The sequence below is a fragment of the Pelecanus crispus genome, chromosome 1 (assembly GCF_030463565.1).
Source record: "Pelecanus crispus isolate bPelCri1 chromosome 1, bPelCri1.pri, whole genome shotgun sequence".
Taxonomy (NCBI): Eukaryota; Metazoa; Chordata; class Aves; order Pelecaniformes; family Pelecanidae; genus Pelecanus; species Pelecanus crispus.
The window spans coordinates 69,940,383-69,961,703 of record NC_134643.1 but is presented as its reverse complement, the minus strand read 5'-3'; the positions used below and the strand labels follow the sequence as shown (position 1 = coordinate 69,961,703).

Here is a 21,321-nt window from a genome sequence, read left to right as displayed (position 1 = left end):
AGTGTGCCTCACATCTCCTAAAAATAGCAAATGCACATACAAATACAAAAATATGACTATTTACTGCAAAAGACAAACACATAAAACACATATAAGCACTTCAAGTGATAAAACATGTGTGCTGCCTTCTATGTTGTCTTTATTAGTTTCAACAGAATTATAAATTTGAAAAACAACCAGACTTGCTCCTCCTTTAGTTCCAATGCTCTAAATACCATGTACTGTAACAGCTTTTCAAAAAGGCTGTATTGGAAGTAAAAGGCTCAGTGAATTCTCTGATGTACTATGCACCAGAAAACTTGAGGCTGTCACAAAGAGTTATTTGTTATCTTTTTATTAACAAAATCTTTTGAATGGTTAGTCTCTATTAATGTGACTGTAAACTTTTGACACTGAATAAGCAAGCATTTGGTTGGAATCATTTAATAAAGAAGGCTGAAAGTCTAAATAAGAGGAAGATGCCTTAAGAGAACCCATTACTGAAAAAAAAAAAAAAGGATCTCTTCGGAAAGATGAGAGTTCCCATAGTTGTTATTAAACATTAACAATTTTCTCTCTTTGGAATTTACTCCAACACAAAAAGTGTACAAAAGTGTACAAAGACAGAAGGGAAATGCCCAGATGATGGCTGTCTTTGCAAGTGTACTTCAACCCCCTTACCCATGCCTCCTCTGAACGAGGCTTTACTCTCCTGACCACAGGCTACGGTATTACAGAAACAGCGCTTCATTCAATGCACAGAAGGGAATTACTCAAGCAATAAGCAGATAGTCAGTATTTCTTTTTTTATATTTAGTATATGGCTCTATGCCTTATTTACTCTAAATTACACAAATGACACTTAAAAAAAAATCCCAATTTTGTTTCTATCATACTAATCATGACTGTAGGCTATTTCTTGGTAGACAGTAACTAACTACACTTCTCAACACCACCAGTAGGAAATGAAGATGCATTATTATGCCTGTTGTGCAGGTGAAAAACTGAGATGCAAAAATATCCTGCCTTATTCTCTCAACACTTTCTTACTATTAAAAAAATAATTTATCATCTAATTTCTCTAGATGGTTATCATCTTCCTTATATAACTCTGGCTCATTCTTTGAGCATTTTTCACACAATACTGAAAACTGCAAGAGTCTGGCAGACAAAACTTTAGTTTGAAATATTATAACTACCTCGCAATGTAAAATAAGAAAGGCCACAAAATGTTGCATCGTCCATTTCCTAGCTTTTGGATATTTAATTTTTCAAAATGAATGTTACCGTAACAAGGCTTCCAGGAGGGGTAGAGTAGGTAAGTTTAATTTTTTAGGTATAAGAAAATCTGGGGGAAAACCCCTCCAACTTTCCATTGCATGAAATGATGCTGACATTGTCACGAACAACCAAGAGGACCAGAACTTTAAAAGCCACCACACAGCCTCTTGTACCTTACCTTCCATGTTGACTATATCATACTGGGGAATAAAACACATAGGCTGTTCCCACATCTTGTATTTTCTGACTTCAGAGTAACGGGGAGTCTCAGAAATTTTGCACGGTATTAAAGATTTCATAGAGAATACGCTCTCCTGGGTGCATACTCTCCTGACTATTTTCACTAAGTGCAATCCCTTTGTACCATATCTCATTTCCCCAACCTTTTATCAACATTATTTAGCCAGGTTCAAATTCCACTCCTCTTACCCAGGCAAATTCGCCTAATCTGCCAGATCTCCTCATCCTTTTCCTACCACTTTTTTTCAGGTTTGGGGGCTTTTTTTGCACAGTTAGTTCTATCCACCAACACCTGTAGCCCCATGTGTCCTGCCCATATGCAACCCCCTCCTCATACCATGTCTTCCCCGAGTCCCAAGGTCAGCACAGTTTTCCTGGTAATTCTATCTACTCGTGCTCCCAGCAAAATCCAATCTGTTTTTCTCTTCCCAACAGCTTTCAGTACCGGCTTCCAATCTTAGCAGGTTATTTGTCCTGATCTGTTGTGCACATCAAGATGGTGATTCTTGCTTCTGCTGTATTTGTTTCAAGGAGCTGCCCAGCATGCTATCTGGTGAACAGCCTACTTAGCATTGCTGCTGCCTGCTCAGACGACCAGACCGGGAAGAGGCTGTGGCAATGGAGACAATGGGAAGGTCTTCCTCCCTCTCCAGGATGGGGTATATCCAGCACAGGTTGAATCTTTGGGAAGTTTCATTGCTAAATCTCTCTCTCTACTGAGCCCATACAAATAGACAATGCATTTAACCTTTAGCCTCTAGATAGATTTAAACAGGGGTGACAAAAACATCTGGTACAAGGACCAAATCTTTTAATAAAAAACTACTAGTGTTAAAAAAAATTAAACCCAACATATTTCTATATTCTGTTCTTGAAAACAGTGAGCATAAGTTATGGTTGAGAGTTTCTTTCAGAAAAACACAAAACCAAACAAAATCTGAGACTGAATCAAACAACATAAAAAACTTCAAAGGTTTCGCAAAACCATAAACAATTGATAAAAGAATCTATTTAATAGGATGCATTAAGCAAGTTTAGTAACAGACTGTACCAGTGTAATCAACAGGTTAGGAGGCTGGCAAATTATTTTGAAGGGGAAGAATGTATCAATTTACCAGAAAAGTCTGGAGTCTGCTTTTCATACCTGAACACACAATACCTTTGGGGAAAAAAATATTCTCTGTCATGAAATACTAAATAATGAAATCCTTCAAATGACATATCTGTTAATCTTATATCCTTTAAGAAAATAATGGGGTATTTTTTCTAATCTTTGTGCACGAAATACCTTAGAATATTTATTAATGACGGTTTTTACATATAACAACTAACTCAAAATGCAGTGTAGGAGTTTTTATGCCCTAGTTGAGTATTCATTGTTATTTCTGATAGTCCTAACAAAATACTTTTCCTTATTGCACAACTCTTTTCCCAAATCTAGTCCCATAAATGCATTGTATTATCTGCTCTACTCAAATAGTTTCTAATACAGGATGTCACAAAACCTGAACTATTAAAAGCACCAGGAATTCTCTGACCTTCAGACAATGATTGTCAGGATAGACAGCTACATTTACGCTGAACATTGTCAAGAGTAACACAGGTATCAGCCTTCTGAGTTTTGTAACATGATTTTTTATGCACACAGTCACAAAAGAAATCTCTGATGAAAACCACCTTGGATTACGTAATTTACAGTGTCAAGATATTACTATACAAACACTCCTTGAAAGGAGTGCTCTTTGACATCAAACAGAAGGCTGGTAATAGGATCCAAAATTAAACTGACATAGTACCAGCGAGCTTAATGGTTACACAAGTTTTTAAGCAATCTTTTACTTGCTGTAACTTAATTATTATTTCTAATGCACTGCTGTACATGGTGTTACAGACTACTTTCACGCAAGAAGCTTGATTTGCATGGAAATTCCACATTCTTGCTCTGAAATGTACAGACAATGGAGATGAAAGAAAAGCTACAGGACACTTCAAGCAACTGCAGCAAAGGGAAAGAAAAACATTGGCACAACATTAAGCTGTCCAAACAATAATGAAGTTAGATCAATGCAGCCAAAAAGTAAAAGCATCTTAGAAGGCTTTTTTTGAGCATGACTGGTCAGATATACCATAGCATTTTGTTTGTATCCATACTATCCATACCCGCTACTAAAGTAATTCACCAGTATACTCTGTGTTGGCCAAACAGAAAAGCACAGGTGAATACACATGCAACACAGAAAATTAAGCGTGGTTGGCAATAGCCTCTCAGTTTGCCAGGGAACTTACTGGCTTGGATGGATGGCTCAATAAAACTTCAGAGTGCTAAAGGGAGAAAGAAGATAGGAAAAGATGGGGAAAATTTGGGATAGGAACAGTGTGAGAGAGAAAAAGAAAAGATGCAACAAGAGAAGAATTTAAAAAAATAGCTGCAACATTAATTTACTAAGACGACAGAATCTTAATTTGTGGTTTTTGCATGTATTACTAACCAGCTTTTGAAACATGAGAAACATGGAGAGTTACCCTCGTGCAAGTTCCAAACTTGATCTTGATTTCTCAGTTTAACAATTTTGTCCAGTTCTCAAACACTTAATGTAGTCCTGTGTTTGGCTTTACAGATGACAGTTTTATAGGATGAGCAGGACTTTAATTTCTAGTGCTTCACTTGTATCAATTACAAGACAGCTAAATGGTTTAGAAAAACTAATTCAGTAACTGATACTATCTGAACGCTGAACACAATTGCTGGGTTTTTACTCTTTATTTTTACAAGACATCCTGATCTCCCTGGTAGCCACCTTCTTTCTAGGTTGCTACACTGAATACATCATTTATGGTCCCTTCTTTGAAAAAAGAAATCACCAGCCGAGAACAAAAAATAGTATTTCTATCTCATCTACCAATATTATCGGTAATATTTTCAGTTGTGGCAGGAAATCCATGGTCACAAAAATAAGAAGCAACAGAGCCTGTATTAGACTAACCAAGCTAAATCTTGGGAAACATAGAATTTGGGTCAACATTTCATTCTGTCATTTTTTTCCTGTCTTTTGAAAGACACTCCTCCTGAACTTGAAGGAAGAACACCACAGCAGAAAAAAAACATCCTCTGAGTGAGCCTGTTGAATCTAGAGGTATTTTCCTGGCAGGGAATCACTGCTAACATTCTCTGATGAAAAGTTCCTAGAACTGCACCAAGGAGAAGTTTGTTAACATATGGTTTTGGACTCTCTCTTTTCTCTAACCTTGATCCCTTTCAAATAAGGAAAATATCTATAGGGAGAAATATTATGCACTGGAAATGAAGACAGACAAAAATCCACTTATCTTTGCTGGAACAAATTCTAGTATTAGTTGGTCTCTCCCAGATTAGAAAAACAAAATTAAACAGAGCATATTTGCTGGGAAAGACAAGACAGAAAAAGCTAGAAAAAGCATATCCTGATGAAAAACAACTAGAAGAAAACTTTTTAATATAAAGCTGTTACATTAAAATAGAAGTTTGAAAAAAGAGTTTACCTAAGAGGAAAAAAAGAACCCCACACAGCATAAAACCACTTCACAGAAAAACAGGGATAGAACCCCCTGTGTGTGATTTCTCTCTAATGATTCCACCTCAGCAAAAAAGAAGACTATTTAAGGCAGGACACCAGGCCATGTAAACTCAACAGGGATTTATGGCTTGCTTTCAGCATTCAGAATCTCCCATAGTATCTCCTGCTGGCAGCAGGCTGATAATTGAGCACAGAAGTGATGACAGTAGAATAATTAGAACATTAAGCATGCAGATTTGCAGAACCATAGTATCATTATTAAAAAACCCCAACCTCGAATATGAAAAACACTGCAGTTTTATTCGCTAAGACAGGGATCAATATAAAATAGTCATTAGTAAGAAGCGGAATAGTAACAATGAGAATTGGACACCTAGTCAGACACTGGAGACTGCTTATGTGGAAAGAAAAATAATATCAGCAACTTTCCTGCACTCCACTTAGTTAATAATATTTCAGTTAAACACGTTTTACAGAAAAAGTGGAAGTTTGCACTGTTCATGATTCCCCAAAGACTTACTGTTTAGAGATTAGCAAGAGGGTTTTTTTTCCAAGGACTGCCCAAATCTTTTTTATCTAATAGCTTCACGGCAGTCCAATCCAGTCTCTTCTGTCAGCTTCTTAACTTCTAAGGCTAATAGATTTAACTGAAAGTACTCAAACTGTTCAGGGGAAATAAGAGGCAAGGGAAACAAGATTGATGTTCGATACATCTCTGTTCAAACTGTAAGGGAAACAACGTAAAGAAAAAGCTTTTTGCCATTTGCTGTTAAGAGCTACACAAGAGAGTCCTTCCTGCATGTGTCTTATGCAAAACAGCACTAAGATAATGTAATAAAGCTCAACATAATAAACCTCTAATTTGGTTTTAAACTGAATGCTCTTATGTAGCCATTAGTTTTAAGGTTAATTGTGACAGTTATTTGCAGTGGTTAACAATACAGATGTGTAAAACAGAGTTTTTCGAAGCTTTAAATTGGAGCTGGATTAGCTATCATAATTCTTTCAAGGATGACAAGGAACTAATCCACCTTGAAAATGTCAAACTGCCTGAATAAATATCTGCAATGCATTTAAAGAGAGAAAGGCTTTTAAAAATACATTTTTCTACTTTTCTGCAAGTGACAAAAAAATTGGCACATTACAAACAGCTGGAAAAAAAGGTTATTAAAGAAATATCTAAACTTACTCATAAGTATAAAACATATTCAAGTGGTTGCTAACTATATTTTCTTGAGTAACTAAGAGTAACCGTGACTTGGTTCCAGAAAGCAAGGAGGATCAGTGGTGGAAGTGGGCTCTTTCGTACAGCTTGAGGACAGCAAATGCATGGTTAATTACACGAAAGCATACCTGGGTCCTAGAGCTTCAATTCCTTTACAAAAAGCCATTGTGGACTGACTTTCTTATCACCAAAAAAATCTTTCCATTGAATTTGAATTTTCCCTTGAATAAGAAGAATGCAGTAGTCCAACATGACATAGTACTTAAAAAGGGAACAAGGTATTGATTTTGTCTCAGTAGGACTTGAGAGAGTACTTTAGGGTCTATGCACAGGAAACAATTGTCCAAATGCCCTAGTAAGCAGTAACGCCTGAAGCAGAGGAGCAGATGTCTAGAGTATTATGGAAGGGCTTTATATTGCACATAGGTAATGGTAGGCTATCAATTTTCTTTGCTTATAGAACTGAAACCATCCTGACTGAATGACTTAGGTAGCATCTTTGGATGGGAAGATGCAAATCTATTTGTGTTTACAATACAATTAATTTATATTCATTATTTTTCTCAGAACCAGATTAAGAATACAGTTATTTGTCCCATAGCTGTCCTGTACAATTAATAGTGCTCTTTACATTTGAGCCATTTTCACAGTTTGACCCTCAGGAAAAGGATCACAGGAGAATAATTCACCCTCTTAATTATTTCCTGAAAAAGAAGAGATTAGATTATAAAAATATATGTTCTTATGAACTGGCTCAGTGTCCTTATGTAATGTTCCTGGATACCAGCTATTAATTATTCCTCTCTAAAATGGAATGAGCAGGGGTAGGCCTAAAGGAATTACAAAGAAGAGCTGCCATCGCAGTGCAAATTAACTGCATGTTTGTCTTTTAGTTAGGAGTGCTTCACCAGATTTTGGTCGATCTCCACACCCGCTTATACTACTGATCTACTCGCTGCTTATAGGGAGGAAAGCAATCCCAGGGGAAGCAGTGAAAAGCAGTACATTGACAAATGGTAAATATACAGACACATTCCCTAGTTAATTGAATCTCCGCAACTGGTTTTTCATAACCTACTTGTTACGTGCTCTCCCAGTTAGTACTTTTTTTTTTTTTTCTTCCTTAAAGTAATTGTAACAATGTTCTCCACTGCAGCTGTCTACCTACAAACTACTACTATCATCCAATTGCTATAACAATCTCTGGCAAATCTTAGCTACAATATATTCCTTGACTCATTATCAGTAACACACTGACAAAGCGTGGAACTGCATTTCATGATAGAGAATTCAAATGAAAAGGTCCTTCAGGACTTCTGAAGTACTCACCCACTGTATGCTACAGTGAAAAGAGCCTGTGTGACCAATTAAATGTGCACAACTATCTTTTCTTGCTATTGTGCTTTGCTGATGCTGAATAACAGAACTGTTTATTTTGTGCAGTAGAATTAAAAAGAAGGGCAAACATGGGTCTAGATATGCGTACATGGAGTTTCACTTACACAGAGTTCTCAGGTGCATTAACACCCACCTTGCGCCCACACAGCAGAAATCCTAAACAGGTCTTAACTGATGACTCAAAACTTAATGTCACATTCATTTGACAAACTAGGACAGAATTCCAAACTACAGCACAGGCACTCCTTCTTTTGCTGGGTAGATGTAAAGAAACAGCTAGGACTCCGCAATCTAAGACTTAAATTTCTTTTAAAAAAACATGTTGCCTTTTGTCCTGTTCTAATTTTACAAATAGAAGTGTTATCACTATTTCAGTTAGTGTATTTTGTGCTTTGTCATCTGCTCTTTTAAAATCAAAAAGTTAAAATCAAATCAATGTTCCTCTAAACACTGCAGTATTTATGCTACTCACAGCTAAAATAAAGAAGGCTTGCAACACAAACATAATCCCAAGATTCTGTTCAAATGAAATAGCTTGCTTGTAATAGAGTATTATTCTTCTGAACAGCAAACTCCTACTATCAGCTGTGACTGGCAATGAAATTAAAACAAAAGATCACACACTTCACTGGTATACTCTTTTCATTTGTTTTTATGCACTCCTATGGGCCGGGCCAATCATGCATCTGAATTTATCACATTAACACCTACAAGCATTGATAACTGATATGCAAAATGTTTAGCTGTTAATTTTTTCACTGTTACACCAGTTTAATGGCACAATTACTGCTATGAACTGTACTGAAGCAGACTAAGTCTTTAATTCCAGTATCCGTTAAAAAAAAGTCAACAGCACTGTTATTGCATGTAAATGAAGTCCAAAATCAGCACCAGTGTCTGAAGTTACTTTCTGATGGGCTTAGCTTGTAATACGGTTTGCATGGACACAACTTCACAGTTCTTGCTGAAAAGCAATTCACAGAATTCAAACTTAAGACCCAAAGTTTTCTGTGTAGACACAGCCAATTTGTCTAACACTGAATGTTGACACCACATATATAAATATGAAGTAAGATTACCTTCTTCAATTGAGTTTCCATTTTCAAACATTCTTCCTTTTTCTGTTCCAATGCAATTTCCAGTGTCTTGAGTCTTGAATCTTTCTTCAGTCCTGATGAAGCTAAGGATGAAGCATGTTCCTTCAGATCCAGTAAGGATGACTAAAATAAAAGATGCAAAATAACTATCAAGTAAATACTCTTTACGTGCAACAGCTAGTTTCTTTTCTGTCTTTATTTTCTTCCTATGTTCTTCCTATTTTCTTCCTTCTGTTCACACTATGTTCAGGATCTGACTTAGAACAAGTATTTTGTCAGGATGTTCATGTCACTGACTTAAGACAGCTTGATTTAATTCAGGTTTTCAGGATCAAAATAAAACCTTGTGTAGATTCATTTTAAAACAATTTTTAAAGATGGAAGATTCTATAAACTGGAACTTGTGCCTCAATGACAGTCAGGCTTAAGAAAAATTGGTTTTAAATAAAATCATATTTAAAAATCATATGGGGTTAGCAGATTTGGCCACAGTATCTAAAACTGAGAGCATTCAAAGCTTTTCTGTATACTGGTGCTATGGAGTGAAACTGATTCATGCTACCTAACTCCAAAAGACATCTCAGCTTCTTGTTTTCTGAACCATTTTTGTGTTGTTTTTTTCCTGTCAAATGTTGACTTCCATGTAGACAAAAATCTTAGCACTTCCTGGATGCATATTTTTTGAATAAACACTATCTGCATGCTTTCAGCACCCACAGCTTTGATCAACCTCTGTCCTTTCCTCCCTATATTAAGACAGGTACAAGCTTGTTTTCTGCCTTCAGTCGTCTACAAGCACAGCTCCAGTAAATGCCATCATTGACCATTGGTCATTCACTACTAATACGACTAACTGCTGCAAATAAGCAGACTGTGTGCTATGCATGAAAAGGTAGTTCTGAAACATTTGAAAATAAAAAAGCTCTGCAAATAAAGAAGTTCTGATATATTCCGAAATATTTGAAAAATACTCAAACAATATATTTTACTAGATAAACTTGCTGAAGGACCGTTCCTATGAAGGAACAGTTTTCTTCATATCAAATATAACACATACATATACAACAAACAATTCTAATACAACAGATTCATTCTGCTGGTCAACCTCTTTCTCTGTGAGATCTCCTTGTAAAATGCTGACTTTCTCTTTCAGGTCCTTAATGTCTTTTTTGTAGTTGTCAATCTCTTCCTGTTTTTCTCGTTCATCTCTGTCACGTTGCTCCTTTAGGCGCTCAATGGTCCTTTCCTGACAAAAGAAAGCACTCTGTGAAGAAAATCTCTTAGTCAGTTCAACTTCTGAGACTTCTTATCACAACACTTCTTGCACACTGTAGATGATGATGAGGAGGAGTGTAGGATATTGCCATTTTCTTTTCTTTACTGTTGTAAAACAGATCCCTCGAGAAGGAGGAAACTGGAGAAATCTGTGGATTCATTGCTAATAAGTATGAGGCTTTCTGTATCTCTGAAAGTTCACAGTACTGTTACAACGCAACACAATTTATCTGGTTCCGAGAATCAAAATTAACCTAGGCCATGATACATTATATATTGCTTCCTCACTTATTTACATCTTATGTTTCCAAAATACACAGTTAAGTCTACGGCCCTTCAGAGAGAAGGGGTGTAGTGCGTATGTGACACCAGGATTGATGTGCAGTAAGAAAAAGCAACAACACAACTTTTCTGTACACCAGATATCAAGGGAGTCTCGGTTATCATGGAAGCTGAAGGGATGCAAGTGAATTCCCCAACCTCAGGCAAAGCTTTTACCATAGCGTTACATTTATAGAATCTGACAAACTAAAGGAGCTGCACCCCTGGTTCTCCAGGAATCAAGAAAAAAAACCACAGAGTCATTCCGAAAAGCTGCCCTACCAAAACAGAACAGACAAGGCTGTTCCCTCAGTCAGCTATCTCCTGAGAACTGGGCAAGCATAAAAATGTACAATGAGAACAGTAAAGCTGCAAATAGAGTGAGATGGAAACGCAGCTACACCAGGCTAAGTATTCACTTTGATTCAATACTGGGAACTAAAAAAACAAAGCAAAAATTGAAAAATGAATTTCTTATTAAAATATCTGAGGAGAGACGAGAAAAGGAAACAAAGTACCGGCCAGAACAGAGAGAGATATATACTTTTTTTTGTGGAAAAAGGGAAAAGGCAGGCGAACCCACAGCTGACACGCACGGCATCCCCCAGCCGCACCAACGGCGCAGCCGGTAACGCCAGGCCCAGGCGAGCGGCCCCGCCTCTGGCGCGAAGCGACGCGCGCCCGGCGCGCGCCCCCGGCGGGGCTGGCGGGGCCCCCGCGCGGCCCGGCCGCCGCTCCGCCTGTCCCGCAGCGCCCCCTAGCGGGGGACGCGGCTCGGCGGCACCGCGCTCCCCCGACCCCTCCTCAGGTGGCCGAGCCGAAAGGGCGTCCCTGAGGGGCTGCGCTGCAGGGGGCTCCCGCTCAGAGCCCGGGAAACACACGGCACAGCCGACTCGAGGGGGGCTACTAGCCAAAGAACCTTTCGAAGGAAGGGCCTTAGGCTCTCCGTACTCACTTTTTCTGCCAGTGCTTCTTCCAGCGTGGTCAAGGCAGTGTCAGTATTTGTGGTGTCAGCCTGCAAGGATTTCACCCGATCCTTTAAGCTGCTCATTTGCTTCTCCTTGTCTCTTAACTGTTCTTGAAGATTTTCAATCTGAAAGAAGAGGAGTCAATTTTAAGAAAATAGCAAGCAAAACCATCCAAAATCATCTTACAAGTATATTAAACTCTCTAAAATATTCTTAAAGCAAAGGAAGAGGGCAAAGGCCTAGTTCCTACAATCCTACATCAAATATTAGCAAGGAATCGGCAATCTTTCCAATAATCGGGGAAGAATTCAGAGCAAGGAAGTCTAAATAACATTTACAAGATCAACAGAAGCAAAGAAAGGGTATTATTCCTAATTTCCAAGGATGTTGGGCGCTGTGTGACTGAAGGACGATCGATGTATTAACACTATAAAAGGAAAAAAGCTGAGAAAAACATTACTGCCTATGTAAACCAAAAAAGGCACTCAACAATTAGGAAGTTGTGAAGAAGTACGCTTTTAAGTATTTCCTTTGGTACTGTCATATTCTTTACTGTACTGGCATGGCGCTTTTTCATCCTACATGGTGGTTTGCTATATGGTGGACTAGCACAAAGTGTCATTCCCTGGGTAGAAAATAAATCAGCTTTGTTTTCTGTGGGTGTAGAATTCAATCAATTTATGAGTTCTGAATATATCTTCTGACAGACTGAGAAGACCTAATGCTAAACCCATTTTATGCATACACAGACACCACAAGAAACAGACACATTAACATTATGATAACCTGTTGAAACCAAATTTATCAGTAAAGGATTAAACTGGGTACAGATTTCTCAGTTGGTTCCTTTTTGTTGTTGTTGCTGACAAGTTCTTCTTTCAGCAAACGTACATCATAAACTGGTGAATGATATGTGGCATATAAGGTACCTATCTCCAAAACACTTGTATCAAGATACTCTTTCAAAGATGTTTTTAAGAAAGAATGTAACCAGGCAACCCCAAAGGCTACCTAGTCCAGTATTTAGTAAACTCAATGAAAGCATTAACTAGCCTTTTTGCTTCACCTGTTTTACAGCAGTTAGCAGCTTCTTGGTTAGTGGAAATAGAGCAACTATCCCCAGGTTTTACTCTTCAACCATGGAAAAAACTGAGCTGCTGTGATTACAGAACAAATGGTGATTTGGACACGTCTACTACTACTTTGCTATCTCTATTACAATTACACCTGGAGCATAGTTTTAGAAAATGGTCTAGATCCGTAATGATAAATGTAAAAGATTTTGCAGGAGGCTGAACATCTAGTCACAAATAATGGTAAATATGTTACAAGTGGAAGCTAGGAGGAAGAGCAACCTAATTCTAGGAAACCCTTGCTAATGTTCCTCTGTAACCCACGACCATGGAAGGAGTCTCCTGGTATAAGATTCTTCATACCATTTTTTTTTTATTTCTCTTATGCAAGCACATGTAAACTTACAATCCAGCTTTGTACACAATCTACACTGATAGCAGAAGAACTATGTAAGTTTTTTTGTTGTTTTTTTAAGGAATGGACTGAAATTGGTTTTGGTTTATCCTTGTCATTAGTTTCTATTAGAAAAAAGTATGAGGCCTCCAAGTTATGCGTAAAATTTAAATTTGGGCACAACACAAATGACACTACAAAACAAGTTTTAAAGAGGACCAAAAAACCATAACTGGTGATATATCATGTGAGCCAGAAATAACGGTAAGAACTGGAAGTTCCTTTTTTATACACTCATATCTATTATTTAATGCCTTATTAGCATATATTTGTTGCCAGCCCATGGAGCTTCAGAGAGAACCTTACTAGTTCTAACTGAAAAGTTCTCCTGGTGCCCAAACATACAGCTACTGAGGAGGTAGCATCCCCAAGAGTAGCCTACGTGGCTGCTTTTGACCTTAGGAGCTTTCAGTGTTGTCAGCTGTCTAGACAGGCTGGCTGTTTAGACAGCCAACCATGAAAATATACTACAAAGAAGGCTGAGCTATTCTTAGACTCGTGTTTACTTCTGGAGGCGAAACACTCTCGCAAAGGCTCCAACTGGCTGAAGAGGGGATAGTGCAAAGTGACTTTCTGCTGTGAGCAAACCATACACGAGAGACAGCTAAATAATTCACATTTAGCATATATTAAGATGCTTGCCAAGGCAGCACAAGCATTTGCACAAGCACAGCATGCATTTTCGTGTTTCAGTAACTGTTTACTGTGACTAGAGTAAGATGACAGCTGTACAACAGTACTATATATGACTGCTGCATCTTCCCATTGCAACTGTACCTTCCCGTATACCAAATAAAAAATAATAATAATAATAAAAAGTAATGTGTAGAAAGTGTGAACCTGCCTATTCTTTCAGTCTACATGAATACTTCTCAGTCTGGAGTAATGAATGATGCTTTTCGTTATCATCCAGGCAACAGCAGGTACAACTGAAATGTGTAAACTCACACTAATAGCTAGGTACTACCTACAAAACCCACTCTACCTACAACTGTGCCTTTTGCGGGGTCAGATAACGGATGGTTCCCAACAAGGACATGCCCTTAAAACTGCAGAAAACTAGAATTGGATCAATTGATGTATCCAAATTGAAATCACAGATGCAAAATTTCCTTTATGAAATCACAATCAGCAATAAAATAATTGCCTTTATTCCATTTTCTCCCAAACCTCCATTACTGTAACAAATAATAGCTAAACTATAGGTTCTCCAAAATTATATAAACTGAAGAAAAAAAGCAAAGAATTATCTACATTTTGCCCATATAGTTAATTAATGAATAATTTTGCTATTATGTCCTTGCAAGTAGTTTGAGAATCCTTTTCAAAATGAATACAGAATGCACGTCATGTTTGGTTTACCATCTTTCTTTCCTACCCAACCTCTCCAAAAAAGTAATTCTGAATACATTCTTAAATAATGGATAGAAATAAAACAGATAACCAAAATGCAGTCTTTCTTTTCTACACAACAAAAGATGAAATAAATCACAATGGAATCTCCAAGCCCTCTGGAAAATATAAAGGGGCAATGATTGAACTAGCACTGCTTAGTCTTGAAATATTTGGATGATGATAAATTTCCTCTGAAATGTTCTACAAACATAAGGAATATGTATTACTGTACAAAATTTCTATAAAGGTAAAATAAAAAAATATATATTATTATTGGATTATTAACAATCTTTATTCTTGACATGCATACTTATTTTGCAGGGTAAAAACAGCAATCTATGGATAAGTTAGCAACACTAAGCTTACTGTAAACGTAGACATACATACACTGGAATCATCCGCTCTGCATACCAATCTCCTCATCAATAATGATTTACTGAAATCTTTTTTTCCAACATTACCAGTTGTCAGGCACTATCATGTTTCAACCTGGGTGATTTATTCCTAGTTGTGTGGAACTAATTAGTTTGCCTTCCAACCCTGAAGCACAGGAGCAGAGGCAAGAGAAGTTTCCCCTGGCATTCTGTTCCAAAGGCAAGGAAGCATCCTACTTTTTGCAAATCTCACTGAAAACCCCATGGAAATGCAAAGAAAAAACAGCCTGGGGAATTAAATGAGACACATCTAGTTTAATACCCATCAAGGCCATTAGATTCCCAAATTTCTCTAGTTAAGAGGTTATAGTAGATCTTCAACCGTATCCTGGGCTGCATCAAAAGCAGCGTGGCCAGCAGGTCGAGGGAAGTGATTCTGCCCCTCTACTCTGCTCTGGTAAGACCTCATCTAGAGTACTGCGTCCAGCTCTGGGGCCTTCAGCACAAGAAGGACATGGACCTGCTGGAGCGGGTCCAGAAGAGGGCCACCAAAATGATCCGAGGGCTGGAACACCTCTCCTCTGAGGCCAGGCTGAGAGAGTTGGGATTGTTCAGCCTAGAGAAGAGAAGGCTGCGAGGAGACCTTATTGCGACCTTCCAGTACTTAAAGGGGGCCTATAGGAAAGATGGGGAGAATCTTTTTAACAAGGCCTGTTGTGACAGGACAAGGAATAACGGATTTAAACTAAAGAAGAATAGATTTAGACTAGACATAAGAAAGAAATTTTTTACAATGAGGGTGGTCAAGCACTGGAACAGGTTGCCCAGAGAGGTGGTAGAGACCCCATCCCTGGCAACATTCAAGGTCAGGTTGGATGGGGCTCTGATCAACCTGATCTGGTTAAAGCTGTCCCTGCTCACTGCAGGGGGGTTGGGCTAGATGACCTCTAAAGGTCCCTTCCAACCCAAAGCATTCTATGATTTTATGATATCATGCTTCAACCAAGAAATCCTTTTGTAGAACCATCATCAACCCTAGGGTATGTGTAAATTGAACACTTGGAAAACAATTTCTATTGTACCAGTGACTTTCAAGTTAGAATAAATCATAGAATCATAGAATCGTTTAGGTTGGAAAAGACCTTTAAGATCATCCAGTCCAACCATTAACCTACACTACCAAGTCCACTCTAAACCAATCAAGGATAGACTAGACTAAACCATGTCCCAAAGTGCCACAACTACCCGTTTTTTGAACACTTCCAGGGATGGTGACTCCACCACCTCTATGGGCAGTCTGTTCCAATGCTTGACCACCCTTTCCGTGAAGAAATTTTTCCTAATTTCCAATCTAAACCTCCCCTGGTGCAGCTTGAGCCCATTTCCTCTCGTCCTATCACTAGTTACTTGGGAGAAGAGACCAACACCCACCTCACTACAACCTCCTTTCAGGTAGTTGTAGAGAGCGATAAGGTCTCCCCTCAGCCTCCTCTTCTCTAGGCTAAACAACCCCAGTTCCCTCAGCCGCTCCTCATAAGGCCTCTGCTCCAGACCCTGCACCAGCTTTGTTGCCCTTCTCTGAACATGCTCCAACACCTCAATGTCTTTCTTGTACTGAGGGGCCCAAAACTGGACACAGTATTCCAGGTGCGGCCTCACCAACACCGAGTACAGGGGAACAATCACCTCCCTGCTCCTGCTGGCCACACTATTCCTGATACAAGCCAGGATGCTGTTGGCCTTCTTGGCCACCTGGGCACACTGCTGGCTCATGTTCAGCCGGCTGTCTACCAACACCCCCAGGTCCTTTTCGGCCAGGCTGCTTTCCAGCCACTCTTCCCCAAGCCTGTAGTGTTGCATGGGGTTGTTGTGACCCAAGTGCAGGACCCGGCACTTGGCCTTGTTAAACCTCATACAGTTGGCCTCGGCCCATCGGTCCAGCCTGTCCAGGTCCCTCTGCAGGGCCATCCTACCCTCCAGCAGATCGACACTCCCACCCAGTTTGGTGTCGTCTGCAAACTTACTGAGGCTGCACTCAATCCCCTCATCCAGATCATCGATATAGATATTAAACAAGGCTGGCCCCAAAACAGAGCCCTGGGGAACACTGCTTGTGACCGGCTGCCAACTGGACTTAACTCCATTTACCACAACTCTCTGGGCTTGGCCATCCAACCAGTTTTTTACCCAGTAAAGACTACGCCCGTCCAAGCCATGAGCTGCCATCTTCCCAAGGAGAATATTATGGGAGACAGTGTCAAAAGCTTTGCTAAAGTCCAGGTAAATGACATCCACAGCCTTTCCATCATCTACCAGGCGGGTCACCAGGTCATAAAATGAGATCAGGTTGGTCAAGCAGGACCTGCCTTTCATGAACGCATGCTGGCTGGGCCTGATCCCCTGGTTGACCTGCAGTTGCCTGTTGAGTTCACTCAATATGAACCTCTCCATAATCTTTCCCGGCACCGAGGTCAGGCTGAGTAGGTTTGTAAACTGGTCATTCAATCTCTTTTTTTCCCCCTTCCTGTTATGGGAGAAGAACCTTTTCCTCCTTCAAAATATTTGGTTTTAATCTAAGATCGACACTTTACAATGATAACTTTCATCATGTGGCTTGTAACAGAATTAACTGCATTTATGTTTCATTTCCCACTTTCAATTTTCTTCTTCCTATTCCTTCTAAAAGGAATAAAATGGTGAAAGAAAAAAATTAAAAGCGGTGAAAGCCCTTTAACTTAGTTCATACTGAGACAATAAGAAAAAAGTGAAACAATCCTCTTAGAAAAATGAAGATCCAATAATGTTTGGAAATATTTAAAATATGCCAAATGCCCATTTAAAATTCAAAATTTTTTTCAACTTGAGACAGTTTGTCGCATATTCCACTGTTTGTATGTATGTCCAATATGTAGTAACTAGCTATATTACTTACCTGCAGACAAATCTTTCACTGTACTTTTTTCCTATAGACAGGTGAAAATGCCTTTGCTTATATTCTGCACTTCACTTCCTCAGTGCAGCTCCAGAAAGAGGCTGTTTTGATCAGTAATGACATCATCATAATCATAGAATCATAGAATCGTTCAGGTTGGAAAAGACCTTGAAGATCATCCAGTCCAACCATTAACCTAACACTACCAAGTCCACCACTAAACCAATTAAGGTATACTGAATATACAGAAGACAATTTAACACTTGATAATATTCCTTGACTGTACAGATGTACAAAAGAGTATCTCAGGGTACTGTTAAGCCTCGCACTTTTTTGAGCTTTCATCCTGTGGAAGCAGTACTGTAAAAAGGATCTAAATAATCAGGTGGGTTGAGAGGTTTTCTGTTCTATTCTTATGGCATAGCCATCCAAATAAACAAAAACTTGACATAAGCTGTGAGCTTTCCAAACGGTTCTTCCTTGGTTTTGTAAAGGCACTACTGGTCACATCAGCTTCAGGGTCCATGACTACAAGGAAATGATGGATTCTCACTGATCACAGGCAGAGGTGATTCTGTCCATGTCAAGAGTATTAACATGAGGACAAAAGAAGCTATTGTGGAAGAGATAGTGGGCAAGTAAGCAGGTATGTGATGATAGAACAGCTACAATTCTGTCTAGCTGGAGACATGCCACTCCCTTCAATGTAAGAATACTAATATCATGACAAAAATTTAGAAAGCCTGCAGTCATACTTGATTTTACCAGATCCCCACAGTATTTGAGAAGCTGAGAAAGGTGGGCTTGCATCAAAATCAGAATGACAACATAACAGTTACAATAGACACGATCACACTGTTGTATTTGACATACTAAAAAAATTGTTGCTTTAGAAGAACGGGTAAGACATTTACTCTAGAAAATTGAGATGGATCTGAATTCAAGAAATTTTTTTCCTAAAATGTATTAATGAGAGGTCACCTTAAGTCCTGAGAGACTGTTCAAGAAAGCTATACTACTGGATTTGTAAATATTACTGTGTTTCTGAAAATCATTTTTTGGAGTCCATAATGAAAACCTATAAAAGCAGATATTACTGGTCAGTTTTATAACATTAAACTCCAGTTTCTCTATTATAAATGTCACACTGAAAATGTCATGATTATAACTGTCTTTCTGTTGCAGATCTTGCAAAAGTTCCACTGCAACAGTCCTGCATGAATTGCAAAAATCTACATTTAGTTTAGCATTAGCAAATTCCTGGGGGGGGAAGTATAGCTCACCATCACATGGCTCCATTTGAACTTCTAATATCAGGTGTTGCTTTTAAAGTCCCCAGTGAAAAAAGGTCTGTCACATCAGTGAATATCGTATTACTGTACTGAATCAATTAGACTGAAAGTAATGTTCTTGCTATTAGTTTTACAGGTTAAATTCCCAAGACTAGCAACAATGTGCTGAAGCTGAATGAATGCTGAAGCTTCAGGCATGCCATGTCTTGTTCCGAGTGTGAGATTTTTAAGTTGTTTTGAAGTTCAGGATAGATCAAAACAATTTCCCTTTTTTCAGTAACATTTTGGCAAACACAAATCAGAGTTCTTTCCAAAGTTCAGCTGCATTCAGTATGCTCTTTTAACTTTCTGATCCAACCAATTCATATAAATATGGTTAAACTGCTGTTAAGTTATATTCAGAGATTCTTGTCCTTGAATCATCATACTAAAAATCATCTTCAAGTAGTTTGCATATCAGTTAATTTAGTAAAGTTTGTTAAGCATAAAGTAAAGACACTGAAATGCAAGGTACCAGTGGTGGTGTCTCTCCCTCTCCTTAAAGTGGTTTAAATTCTGGAGTCCCAGTTAACACTTCAGTCTAGAGACGGCGAACCAGGACTCCTTCAGTGGCCACGGGCTACAGAGGAACATACAGCTAGCTTAAGAAAGAGAACCAGGCTAGAGGAGGTGGGGAGTGCATGGAGAAGGACAGGACAAAAAGAGGAATTGAGATGGGGGAACTCCAGCACAGTGGTACATCTTACACAGTCATACTTATCTACTGCTACTCTGGTCCAGGTAAAATCCTGAATAGCTCCCATTTAAAAAAAAAAAAAAAAAAAAAAAAAAAAAAAAAAAAAAAAAAAAAAAAAAAAGTTGCTTGCTCTTTCGAAAGATAAAATCTTTTGTCATTTTTAGTTTCATGATCTCCAATCTGCAAAGAATTTGGAATTGGCATGAAGTTCTACAGTGTTTAGCTTTACAAATAAAGCACTTTGTTGCTATGCAGCTTCGAATACACAAAGAATTCATTTTTGTGATTTCTACCTAAAATAAAACCTTAATTATCAAATAAATGTATGGACCACAAACAGGCACATTGCTACTGCTTCAAAAGGAATAAACTTGCACACAGTGAAAACAAAGCTTAAAAAAAAAAAATCTAGGAATTGCAGGTCACCTAATAACCTAACTTCACATGCACACGCAATAAGGTTGACTCGATTAAAGAACAGTATGCAGGAAGAAGTGCTGCTACAACAAAAATTGACTTATCTTGTATAGACAGTTAATTATTTTGTACCTTTGGTGAAGGAGCAACAAACAACTGACACTGATCCAAAAGACTATTCTCTTTCCAGTGCTTTTTCATACAAGGTGCTTTGCAAGTAGATCAGCCAGAAAAATAGTTCAACTATGTTTACATAAATAATCTCTAAGGATATTTCTATCCTTTTGTTTCCTTTTATCCTCCTTTCCTTTGCATACCTAATCATCCTCTGGTAGCACCAGTTTGCTGACAGATCACTGAAAAGTAGAACTAACAAGAACAGTCACCATAAACTGAACTCTAGTATCTTCCGAATAGTGAAGAATTTTTTCTGTACTGTCGTATTCCCTATAACAAACAGTATTTAAACCAGATGTTTCAAACCATATTCTCTGAATATTACTATCATGTTTGCAATCCTTCTGTCCTGCTAATAAATAGCTTGAATTTCCTTCAAACCTTCTACCACAATCCTCTTGCTAAAGTTTGCTGTTGCTGAAAACCGATAGAGAGGGATTTTCCTTACAAGGTTCTAAGGAGACTCCAGAATAATTCAAAGGGGGGGAGGCAAAAAAAGCAGCAATTAGGAGCCCAAGTCTGAAGACTGATTTTTGAGTTGGGAAATGACCTGAAATTCACATTTTCAGGGGAGCCAATGTATATGTTCTTAAACATTGTCTCAGTTGCAAAGCATTTGCCTAGAAAAAATTACACATTAGCACTGAGTCATATCCCTTAGACAGCTGTAAAACAGTTATATTTAGTTAAGAAATTGCTTCATTCTGAGGAGGTTCAATAATATCAATAGCCTAATGTAGTCAAAAGCAGAGTCTTTGAATTGTAAAATCCTATCATGGACACTGGCCAATACAAGAGAGGGTTCTGAAGTGAGGGGTGCCGGGGGAGGCACTCTTTCCAACCCGCTGATACTGGTTATGTCTCAAAACACAGAGGTTTTAATATGAATGGACAATACTTCATGTAAAATGCAAATGAAATAACAAAATTATAGAAGCTGTTCATAAGATACTTGTTTCGGCAATATGTAAGCCCGTTAAGTTGGTTAAGTACATATGGTTCATTACATAATCCATAAAAAAAATCTCTATCACTTGTTTATCTTAAAGCTTCACTGGGTGACCCCTTGTTTTTGCTGGTATTCATCAGCTAAGAGAATGTATCTATTATCCACCACCACCAAGATTTCAGCC

General features: G+C 38.4%; 1 protein-coding gene across 3 annotated transcripts in view; it reads right to left on the bottom strand.

The window, feature by feature from the left end:
* ERC1 (ELKS/RAB6-interacting/CAST family member 1) overlaps window positions 1–21,321 on the bottom strand; it is a 296,882-nt gene that overhangs the window by 177,159 nt on the left and 98,402 nt on the right. For all 3 annotated transcript variants that reach the window (XM_075706947.1, XM_075706956.1, XM_075706964.1), the window contains 3 exons: window positions 11,326–11,463; window positions 9,880–10,020; window positions 8,757–8,897 (listed from right to left, as the gene is read on the bottom strand). In XM_075706947.1, coding sequence (XP_075563062.1) covers window positions 8,757–8,897; window positions 9,880–10,020; window positions 11,326–11,463 — 420 coding nt within the window. The remainder of the gene's footprint in view (window positions 1–8,756; window positions 8,898–9,879; window positions 10,021–11,325; window positions 11,464–21,321) is intronic.